General features: G+C 43.2%; 2 protein-coding genes across 6 annotated transcripts in view; one reads left to right on the top strand and one right to left on the bottom strand.

Moving 5' to 3' along the window:
• Nucleotides 1-12,252, top strand: part of LOC122886422 (cadherin-12-like) — a 149,213-nt gene that overhangs the window by 12,543 nt on the left and 124,418 nt on the right. The window lies entirely within an intron of this gene.
• LOC122886438 lies at nucleotides 8,868-10,874 on the bottom strand. The gene is made up of 2 exons (XM_044218662.1): nucleotides 10,232-10,874; nucleotides 8,868-10,072 (listed from the first exon to the last, which is right to left on the bottom strand). Exon 2 carries the CDS (start codon nucleotides 10,006-10,008, stop codon nucleotides 9,349-9,351), a length of 660 nt encoding a protein of 219 aa, XP_044074597.1. The 5' UTR covers nucleotides 10,009-10,072; nucleotides 10,232-10,874; the 3' UTR covers nucleotides 8,868-9,348.

Genomic DNA, 12,252 nt, shown 5'->3' with positions numbered 1-12,252 from the left:
GATTCAATTAATGTAAGTGGTCAGGGGGCAGACACCATCACTAAGGGGTTTTGGGTGGGTAACTGCTGTGGAAGCGCAGAGAAGCGTGTAGGACTGCAACGCTGCCTCCTGGTCTCAACTCTGAGTTGTCATGGTTTAGGTCCACTAATAATCTCGGTCAGATTTCTAGATATGAGAGCTGCTCCATCCCAAGTGGGATGAATGATGTCTCTCCGAATCAGACCAGGTCTTCCCCAGAAAGTCCACCAATTATCTACAATGCCCACAGCATTTGCTGGACACCACCTCGACAGCCAGCAGGGGAATGAAGACATGCAGCTAAACATGTCATCACTGGTCAGGTTTGGCAGGGGCCCAGAGAAAACTACGGAGTCCAACATTGTCGTTGCATATGTACACACTGACTCAACATAAATTTTAGTGACCTCCGGTTGGTGTAATCTGGAGTAGTTACCGCCGACATGAATAACAATCTTACTGTATTTACACTTATCTTTAGCCAACGGTTTTAAGTAGGATTCAACGTCGCCCGCTCTGGCCCCAGGAATACATATGGTCACTGGTGTCCCTAACTTCACAGTTCTCAAAAGGGAGCTGCCAATAATCAGAGTTGGTTTCTCTGCAGGTATCGTAGAAAAAGTTTCAGTCGTAGTCATCTGGACACTGTTTTCAGAATCAAGACGTTTCGGCTCCCATCCGGAAGTCATTCTCAATTTCTCTGCAGGTGTGTCACTGAGTAGGGAGAACTTGTTAGAAACATGAACTGGTTGGTGATACTTAGGCTATGCTTCCTTTGGACAGTCACCCAGCCTCCCTGGACAGCTAACAGGAGCTACCTCTGGTCAGTCCGCACCAGCTACTGGGGGCTGGCTAACTACAGCAGCCAACAATTAAGTTCCCATGGTGCAGAACTGTATTTCCAATTCACTAAGCCCCGCCTCCAATGCTACAAATAAACTACATATATTACATGTACCATTATCACTGAAGGAGGCAGAGGAATAGCTAGCCTTTAATTAATAGAAGGTCTGGAGTTTGTCAAAAGCACACTGTAACCTGGTTGTGTGTGTGTGTGTGTGTGTGTGCATGTTTGGATGTTTGTATGAGAGGTGACTACAAGGAGAAAAAAAAGAAGTGAAGAATAAATAAATATGCCTATATGATGAGTGCGCATGCGCCAACGTGCCTGTTGTCATTGCTCCGTCTTGTCGTCTTACTTTTTCCCACTTTTAGCTTTCCTTTTTCTTAAAACTTGAGTAAACTTTTGTGTAAGTGTAATTTAAACTACGCTCTTTACGAAAATTAGAGTAGAGAGTGTTTAGGTATTTTTTTTCGCCAAGAAACATCTTCTCCTGCTACTCGGTCAGGGCACCACTGTAGAACAGCTGTTTGGCTGCATTGGTTACACCAGGGAACAGCTGATCACGCTGAAGCTGAGCGGCATGGCGCCCAGGACAACTGATGTTCCCACTGAGATCTGGAGGAGGACACACCCAGGATGCAGAGGTGGAACGAAGCGGTGAGGGAAGAGAGAGGGGTCCAGCCAAAAGGGACTTAAGAACAAGAGATTTAAGCCATGTCTGCCTTCTCTCATCATGGGCAACGTGAGATCAATGGTGAATAAAATGGACGTGCTAACGGCGTTAGCCCAGAGTCAGATGAAGTTCCATGCATGTAGTTTGACATCTGCAGTGTGCCTCTGGTTAAAAGGCAGCCTGCGACGACAAGGACAGCGAGGAGATGGTCAGAGGAGGTCTATGGGACACTGCAGGAATGTTTTGAGGTGGCAAACTGGGATGCACTCTGTGAGCACATCACTGGCTACATTAACTTCTGTGTGGACTGCAATGTCCCAACTAAGATGGTCCATTGTTATCCAAATAACAAACCATGGGTAACAAAGGACATCAAGGACATCCTGAATGCCAAGAGGAGGGCCTTTACTGATGGTAATAGGGAGGAGGTGAGGGCAATTCATGCTGACCTGAAGGTGAAGATCAGGGAGGCCAAGGAGAAGTACAGGAGGAAGCTGGAGCGGAAATTCCAGCAGAACAACATGAGAGAGGTCTGGAGCGGCATGATAACCATCACTGGCTTCAGACCGACTGGCAGCAGAAGAGTTGAAGGCAGCTTGGACAGGGTCAATGAACTTAATCTGTTCTTTAACAGATTCGACACACCGGCTCCAGCTCATTCCCCCTCTAACCCGTTGCTGTCTGCCCTCAGACTCCTGAGTCCACTGCTCGGCCCTCTCCAGACTGATGACTCCCCCTCTCCCCTGCCTGTAACCTCTGCTGTGTGCCTGACTGCTGACCAGGTGAGAGGACAGCTGATGAAACTCCACTCAAACAAGGCTGCAGGCCCCGATGGTGTTTGCTCCGGGGTGCTAAAAGCCTGTGCCCCCCAGCTATGTGGAGTCCTTCAACATGTCTTCAGCCTGAGCCTGAGTCTTCAAAGGGTCCCTGTTGTGCCGAAGACACCGCGTCCCAGTGGTTCCAAAGACTACAGACTGGTGGCACTGACCTCCCACATGATGAAGACCCTGGAGAGACTGGTGCTGGAACAGCTGCGGCCCATGGTCAGACCCCTCCTGGACCCCCTTCAGTTTGCCTACCAGCCCCGGCTGGGAGTTGAGGATGCCGTCATCTTCCTGCTGAACCGCATCAACACCCACCTGGACAAGCCGGCAAGCACGGTGAGGATCGTGTTTTTTGACTTCTCCAGTGCTTTCAACATCAACCGGCCAGTCCTGCTGGGTGAGAAGCTGGCAGCGATGCAGGTGGATGCACCCCTTGTGTCCTGGATTGTTGACTACCTGACTGGCAGACCACAGCATGTGTGTGTGCAGCACTGTGTGTCAGACAGCGTGGTCAGCAACACCTCTCTCCCTTCCTCTTCACCATCTACACCACAGACTTCAGCTACCACACAGAGTCGTGCCACCTTCAGAAGTTTTCTGATGACTCTGCTGTGGTGGGAAGTATCAGCAGTGATGATGAGACTAAGTACAGGGCTGTGGTGGGGAACTTTGTCTCATGGTGTGAGCAGAACCATATGCAGCTCAATGCGACAAAGTCTAAGGAGCTGGTTGTAGTTCTATGAAGGGTCAAGGCACCAGTGACCCATCCAGGTTTCCATCCAGGGGGTCAGCGTGGATATTGTAGAGGATTACAAGTACCTGGGAGTACACATGGACAATAAACTGGACTAGGCTAAGAACACTCAAGCTCTTTACAGGAAGGGCCAGAGCCACCTCTATTTTCTGAGGAGGCTGAGGTCCATTGTCTGCCGGACAATGCTGAAGATGTTTTATGAGTCTGTGGTGGCCAGTATTAGCCTGTATGCTGTTGCATGCTGGGACAGCAGGCTGAGGGTAGCGGATGCTAACAGACTCAACAAACTGATCCGTAAGGCCAGTGACATTGTGAGGGTGGAGCTGGACTCTCTGTCAGTGGTGTCAGAGAGGAGGATGCTGGCCAAACTACATGCCATCTTGGACAGTGTCTCCCACCCACTCCATGACGTGCTGGTCAAGCAAAGGAGTACCTTCAGTGGAAGACTAATCCCCCAAAAAAGCACCACAGAGCGACACAGGAAGTCATTCCTGCCTGTGGCCATCAAACTCTTTAACTCCTCCCTCTAAGTGTCAGTCTATATGACCCTAGGTCACTAAACTGGACATTGGATCATTAACATCACTGCAATACATAAAATAATTGTGCAATATTCTGTCATTAATACCCCTGTGCAATATACTCTGATTTCAGTTTAAAATTCCCTATTTATTGATATTTATTCATACTTCTATTACTGCTATGCGATATCCACCGTCTCACAATCATCTCAGTAAGCTACACTTAACTTGACAGTACTCATTATTGCACTATTACTTTTTACTTATATTATTATATTGTATTATTCCGTACATACTTATCAACCTCTAAATCCACTTGGTTCTTACCCTTATTTTAGCTTTTATACTTATATTCACTTTGTACTTAATTTCTTACCTGTATTATAATGTATTATATTTGATTTGCTTAGTACTTCTATTCTCAAGTGTGCATCGACATGATAGTGAGCAGCTGTAATGAAAGAGTTTCCCCTCGGGGATCAATAAAATATTTCTGATTCTGATATGCATGGTTGGGTGTATTGGGATATTTAGAAGGAGTGAGTTCTATTTTGATTTCAGATGGGTTTAAAAAGGTATTCCAGGTTTCATTAAAGACTGATATATTGTTTTTTAGCTGTTTTAGCTGTTATTCTCTCTGTTAAAATCTGTTCTGTAAGTAGGTTGATCCAGTGATTACAGATTATTATTACACACACATATATATATGTCATTTCCATGAAAGTAGTAGGGCTGCCCCCTAATAGCTGACTAAACTGTTAGTTTAACATTCTTTCTCAGCCCTGGAACTCAAACCATTTTCTGGTGCCCCAAAAAATATATATTTTAATGATCAAATTAATATCATAAACGTGCGATGACTAGTCAACTGGCTCAAATGGCTTGAACTAATGACTACTAGTCAACTAGGAAAATCTTTAGTCGGGGGCAGCCCTAGAAAGTAGCATGTAAAATGGAGCTAGAGAACAAGACAGCTAAATAGCCATATCAAGTTAAAGCTAGCTGGTGAGTGTTTCTTAGCCAAAGCTTGGTTTCCTTACCATTTGAACAACAAGACAACAGAAACCAATTGGAAGAAATGTATATTTTTTGGTTTCATGATGGCACCCCTAGTTTTGCATTGATTCGACAGAATGCCATTAGTTATCCGTCTACGTAGAGGGAAACCTTATTTTGGTAACACTTTATATTTGGGTACACATTATCCATTAACTAGTTGCTTATTAGCATGCATATTTGTAGCATGTTGGCTCTTTTAGTCATTATAAAGCACTTATTAATGCCTTATTCTGCATGACCATATTCTACAACTACTAGGCCATTAACTAAGTTTTCCCTTAATAACCTCCTAATTACTGCTTAATGATGGTAGAAGTAAGGAAGTTGTACATTAATTACGATCTTAATATGCTTTGCTCTGTATGGGCCTTATATGGTGGTAGTACCACAAGAATAGCCATTCTCCCTTAATAACATTTAATACATATGTTCTATTCTTCTATGTAACAAAACACAAAACTACAAGTGTTAATAGTGTCCAAATAAGTCCTGCTCCTCACATTTAGTAAATCCATTATGTAGTTTGACGTATATGTTTTATGAACTGCACATCTGTTTACTTCCTGTCAACTCTAACGTTACCTTCGCCTCCAACCTTAGTGATCGCCTTACAGTTAGTTACTTTTAGTTACTTCACTTTTCACAGTTAGCTTTGTACATATTGTTATAGTATTTACCGTTCGTTTATGTATATAGTGTTTTTTTATCATTTTGATAAAAATCTCAGTGTCTTAGATAACCGTTAGCTAGTCACTCAGTGTAGCACCAATGTTAGCCTGATTTTCACAGCGTAGCTAGCATTAGGTTGCTATGGCTCTTTTTTACACTCGGTACTTGGAAGAGTGAAAAATGAAAGTGACTGACTTGCACCGTCTTGCGAAAGCGAGCAGCTCTTCCAAGCACCAAGTGTAAAAAAACAAACAAAAGAGCTCTATCCCAGCTCTCTTTCCTCTCCTCCTGGGGCAATCAGAGCACCCACCGTCGTGCCTGGTCCAGTTGACTTGGCTGGGTCAAGGGCTATTTAATCCAAACCCCAGCTTCCTTTTCCGATGACGACAATTATATATTTCTGTCATAGTTAATACGTGTTTCAGCAATAAAGAAATAAAAAAATGAAATAACAAGAATGTAGCTAGCAGAGTTTGAAGGAGCTAGCCTACAGGCCACAGCATCTACTGTTCCAGTCGATTTTAACAATTTTGGCATCATTCTTCAGCATTAAAGCTGAAAAAAATAACAGATTAAAACAAAAATGTAGCAAAGTTTTAAGGAGCTACCGGCCATTGCATCTACATGCGCAGCCGTTGTCATTGTATATTTAGTTTCAGTTTCACTATTCACGTAGCACTATTCTCTGTCCTGTGTCTTAGGGTTAGGGAAAATTTATAAATTGCTGCTGTGGCCTGGTAGGCGGCTACTGAGCCTGAATCACTGTGATGCTGTCTGGGCCTCTAAAGATCACTGCAGTGGAACTGACTGGGCTGGATACCCCTGCTACTACAACACTACTCACACACACACACACACATACTGTACACACACTCATGTCCGCTGGCACACAAAAGGTATTTGCCTCATAATGTGTTACAATCTCTTGTGAAGTGGTAAATAAAATGTACTATCTATGTATGTAAAATTATTAAATCTAATAGATTATAATAAAAAAGCAATAAAACAGACAATATAAATACTTTCAGGTACTAAAATATTTTCCTTTTTAAAGTCTTAATAGTTTTATGAAATAGTTTAATGGTACTTACGATGTCAAGTCAATTTTATTCATATAGCTCAATACCACAAATCACAATTTACCTCAAGGGGCTTTACAATCTGTACAGCATAGAACACCATTCTGTCCTTAGACCCTCGATTCGAATGAGGAAAAACTCCCCCCAAAAAAACATTTTTAACAGGGAAAAAAAATGGAAGAAACCTCAGGAAGAGCAACAGAGGAGGGATCCCTCTCCCAGGACGGACAGATATGCAATAAATGTGTGTACAGAATAAATGTATTAATTAGATATAGACCTTAAAATTGAAAGTCTATCATAAGTAATTTGTTTTGGTACCTCACTTAAGTGTACTTGAAGTACTTGACTGTAATATGGAATTTGAAGACCTTTTTAGGTTTTCTGACTGGCCAACAACTTCAAATGACATGAAATTTGGTGTGGACCATTTGTGATCACCAGATGATCCCATTTCGCATGACAAGGTCTCCTGTTGGTCGGATTTTCATTAAATTTGCTTTGGACCATATGAATCCCTATGTTTCTTCTTTGGCAACACTCAAGCTAAAATGTCGAGTTTTAAACCACATATATCTAAATCTAATGGACAGATTATCATAGAACTTACTGAACATATTCATGTTCCTCATGGGATAAGCCCTTTTAATTTTTTGACACTCCAGGAGCCTTACTGTAGTGTCAACCACAGGTCAAAATGTCAGTTTGGCATGCAAGATATCTCATAATTTAAATGGCAGATTCATGCTCCCAACAGAATAACTCCTTTACTCCATTTTAATGACCAAATGAGCTTTCTTTTAACACCACCCTCAATCGAGATTTTACATTGTAAGCCCCATTACTGGTAAGGCTCTTAGAATAACACAGTTTTCAGTATGGTGTTCCTTCCATCCAACTCTTTTTAGTATTAAGAAGTGTAAACATTGCAGCCTCCGGTGATAAGTAGTTGGGCTTTACACACATAAAAACTACAGTGGCCACCTGTTTTATGAAATTACTGAGCCTTTTTTAAATGAAACTATATATTTGTGAGCCAATTTTAAAGATTGGGCTTTTGGACTGACAGCCACAAACAGGGTAGGGAAGTCAGAAAGTATTGATAGATGGTCTAACACATTGTTGGTTTGCATCTTTTCATGGGATTTGACAATAAGAAAAATACAAAATATTCCCAGCCTTATCCTTTAAAGTGTACTCATATGAGAAGCCTACTGTATAGTGTGTGTTGTTTATTGGAGCTTGTATTTCTATATGTGTGTTGATTCTCACAAGCCAGTTTCTAGACCTCTAAATGGCTCTAAACATCTCAGAGGATTTCAGCGAGTCAAATACAGTAGGTCTGGTCTGGAGCTCATTGACGGCCATTTTCCTGGTTGGTAAAACAAACAACCAATAAGAGCTTTGTTGATTAAGGAAGAAGACAACATCTTACTGTGGCAGAGCCAAAAATATTGTAGATGATAATGACACAGCTGTACAGGTTGTTGTAAGCTGACTCTTCAATCAACATATTTCTTTGATCATCATGAAAAACAAAAAGTTAACTGCTCATAGGAAGTGCTACCGTAGCTTACAATGACTGAAAACGGCATCCGTGGGATGAATATGTCACTCGCTACTGATGGTTAGGATAAGACTAATATCTATAAAGAGGTATCTGCACATGAATGCAGAATCTGTAGGAAAGGGACAAGATTTTGGCATAGGAAGCATTCTGGTTTCCGTTTGTAGTCCGAGTAGTATTGACCAATCACGTTTGAGCGGGCTTTGATGGCATGCAGGTAAAGAGACGGAACGCATTGGCCAAAATGCAGTCTTGGAGCCCATCGGCTATCGTCTGATGACGATTGAGCTTTTTATCAATCTCAGAACCCTAGAGATTATCTGTGATTATGAGGCTAGTCGTTAGTAGCGCAGTTATTAAGCTCTCATAGTAAATTTACATAATAACCTACTGTAATTACTGTATCACCTTAAATTGGTACTTGAAACATGTTGAAGGGTTGTGTTAGACTCTCTTATTTTTTCATTGTGATACACAATTAATCAGCCAAGAGCAACAGTCCACTCCTGAGATGATTATGTGGTATGAAGTGTATCACACTTGAACAAAAGAGTGATAGTATGTGTATATTAGTGGTGGGGAAAGAGTGTGTGATGGGGTGTACAGGAGTAAGAATGTAGATCAGTCCTCGAGTCAGCTTCAGCTCAGTCATTCATCATTCAAAGACACATGCAATATGTAACCACACTGTAATATACTATATGTACCGTATAATGTACCGTCTCATGAAAAGAGAAAAAGAACAACCTCAATGTCAGCTTCAAAGGTGCTATATGGATTGCATAGTAACACAAATAAATAATTACTACAATAACTGTAGTTCCCCAATTACGGATTGCAGCCGTCCGCAGTTCCAAAGCCATCACTCCCTGCTGGATTGCAGCAGCCAGCACCCCCTGCCAGATTGCCACAGCTCCCTGTCCTATCGTCCCGTCGCCGGTATCCTGTCCGGCGGTCCCGCCGCCGGCCCCTGATCTGGTGGGCAAGCCTCCAGGGGGTTCCCGCATTCACCGCAAGCCTCCAGGGGGTTCCCGTCTTCGCCGGCAGGTTCCAGAGGGTCCCAGCCTTTGTCTTCGCCACCGGGCTCCTGTGACTCTCCATCATTACCAGAGGGTCCCAGCCTTCATCTTCGCTGCCGGACTCCAGAAAGTCTCAGTCTTCACCGCCGGTCTCCTATGACTCTCCATATTCACCGCTGGCCTCCAGTGACCTTCCTCATGTGCCACCGGCATTCCGCCAGGCCTCCAGATGGGGTTGATCTTCATCACAGACCGCATGAGAGCCGCCCGGGGTCCCCTGCTCCACAACTATCCAGTCCATGGGCCATCCACCCAAGTTCCTCAGCTCCACGCAGGCCAGTTTCTATGCCATCCACCTGCGGTCCTCAGCTCCATGCCAGGCCAATCCCCGGATCGTCCGTCCGAGACTCCACACGTGTCCAGGCTCTGGGTCGTCCATCCGAGTCTCCCAGCTCCACACGTGTCCAGGCTCTGGGTCGTTCGTCTGAGAGTCCCAGCTCCACACGTGTCCAGGCTCTGGGTCGTTCGTCTGAGAGTCCCAGCTCCACACGTGTCCAGGCTCTGGGTCGTTCGTCTGAGAGTCCCAGCTCCACACGTGTCCAGGCTCCGGGTCATCCACCCAAAGTTCCCAGCTCCGCACATGCCCAAACTCTGGCCGTCCGCCCGGATCAACCTGCTCCCCGTGGTAGAGGACGACCACCATGTCAGCTGGGTTTTTCGGCCCTCGGGAGCTGGCCGTGGAGGGGGGGGTACTGTCACGGATATAACTGTCGCGGATAACTCCAGGGAAGTAGCGATGGTTCCGGCGTGGAGACTGAAGCAGCGGTCACCCGTCTGACTTGGTTTAGACGCCGCGTGGATCTGGACAGGCAGACTGGTCTGTGAGGTGATGTGTAGGTTGTACCGTGTAGACCTGGGCTGGCCACGAGGTGGAGTTGGTGGTGGGGTGTGGAGACTGACCGTCAGCGGAACCAAGATCATGGAGCAGGTTGGATGCAAAGGGTCTGGCTCCGTGGTGGAGTGGCTGGAGAGACAGGCCGGCAGGCTGACAGGAATCCAGACAAGGACAGAAATTGTGATCACCAGTACAGGATAATCCTGAGGCAGAGCAAAACAGGATAAAAAAAAAAAGACGAGGCAAAAACACACTAGCAAAGAGTACTTAACTTAGTATGTCTGCAGCACCTTGGCATAGGGGCCGTACAATTGTACAGGGACAATCTGGTGTTGGTGTTGTGGGAGAGCCTGGTATTTAAGCTGTGGAGACTGATGGATGATTGGAGACAGGTGTGCCGGTGATCAGCAGCAGGCGGGAAACCACGGGGCCAGACCAGGAGACATACACACACATCCAGAGACGAATCAGGGACATACAAGACGCACCAGGATAGGAGAGAACAACAGAGAACACGGGGTTTGGGAGGATAAGGTGGCTGACTACCACAATATTTCTAAATATTTACAGGCCACCTGCAATACTTGCAATACTGTGCAAACGAGGAACAATTAAAAGTCAGTGCTCAGCTTCAATTGGTAATGTTAAAAACCACAAACCAAGCCAGAAATCTTGGTGTAGTTATAGACTCAGACCTGAATTTCAACAGCCACATTAAGACAATTACAAAGTCAGCCTATTACCACCTTATAGAATATATCCAGATTTAAAAGGACTTATGTCTCAGGAGGATTTGGAAAAACTTGTCCATGCATTTATCTTCAGTTGACTTGACTACTGTAATGATGTCTTTACAGGTCCCCCTAAAAAAATAAATAAATAAATAAATCGATCAGACAGCTGCAGTTGATTCAGAACGCTCCTGCTCATGTCCTCACTAAGACCAAGAAAGTGGATCACATCACTCCAGTTCTGAGGTCTTTACACTGGCTTCCTGTCTATCAAAGAATAGATTTCAAAATACTACTATTGTTTTATAAAGCACTTAATAGTTTTTGGGCCAAAGTACATTTCTGATCTTCTGCTACGTTATGAACCATCCAGACCTCTCAGGTCGTCTGGGACAGTTCTGCTTCCTGTCCCCGGAGTCAAAACTAAACATGGAAATGCAGCGTTCAGTTTTTATGCACCATATATCTGGAACAAACTCCCAAAAACTGCTGTCATGTCTGCTGCAATTCTCAGTTCTTTTAAATGAAGGCTTTTCTGTTTGCCGCTGCCTTTTATTAAATCAAATAATGAGTAATATCTTACACTACATTGTAATGTTTACTCTCTTGTTTTATCTTGTTTTTATTTTCTACTTCTCAACTCTTTTGAAGTGTATTTAAATATCCTTTTATATTGCCCTATGTTGCTTTTATGTTTTCTGTAAAGCACTTTGAATTACCATGTTGATAAAGTATGCTATACAAATAAACTTGCCTTGCCTGAAGCTTTTTTCTAATTAGAGCCCTCTGATCTGATTTGAGATAATTTGCTGGTGACAATGACTGCAGCAATGAAAGCATTCATTCACACTGAGTAAACACTTCACATCACCTCTCATATGCCTTGCATAAATTACAGTAATGTGAACGAGTAGGAGTTAAGTCAAGTGTTTCATGAAGCAGGTGCATGTTTCCTAGTATTATGAGGGCAAAGTACTGATATACATACAGTATGTTTACTGTATATATGAATGACAATGATGTCAATTTTGGTGCAAGAAAAGAGTGATCATATTTTTGTTGTCATACTGAGGCTTTTGATTTCTGATTAATTTTAATTAAGAACAAATTTTGATCAATATGCATTGGTTATAAAGCTTGTCGGTTTCTCTGGGAATGAAAGCTGCCATAGGAATCAATTAAAGCAGATTGCACACTGTTCTAAGTGAGTGACCTTCTGAGCTGTAAAATATTGTGACAGTGGACAGCAGTTACAGTTAATTATATGACAGTGAGCATTTGTAAGAGATGTGAGTTTTGTGTCTATTTCAGTGACATTTTACAGGTGACCTACACCTCACAGTATACAAAATATTATAGGAAACCAGCAGGTTATGCACTTTTTTTAAATTCAGAGCTATCTAGCTGTCAAAAAACATATTTTAAATATGTATTGAAATTAATATTGGATCATTAAATGTTTTTGGACATCCATAAATGAAAGTCAGGTACTGATTATGCCTGCACCTCAGTACAGAAATGACATAAATAAGGATATAAATAACCACATTTCTTATGTTCCATATCATGTCTTGAATATAATTATAACCAGGATAATCC

This window comes from Siniperca chuatsi, linkage group LG13 (genome assembly GCF_020085105.1).
Source record: "Siniperca chuatsi isolate FFG_IHB_CAS linkage group LG13, ASM2008510v1, whole genome shotgun sequence".
NCBI classification, from domain to species: domain Eukaryota; kingdom Metazoa; phylum Chordata; class Actinopteri; order Centrarchiformes; family Sinipercidae; genus Siniperca; species Siniperca chuatsi.
Note: the sequence above shows the minus strand (reverse complement) of the source record. Positions and strands in the feature narration are given on the sequence as shown.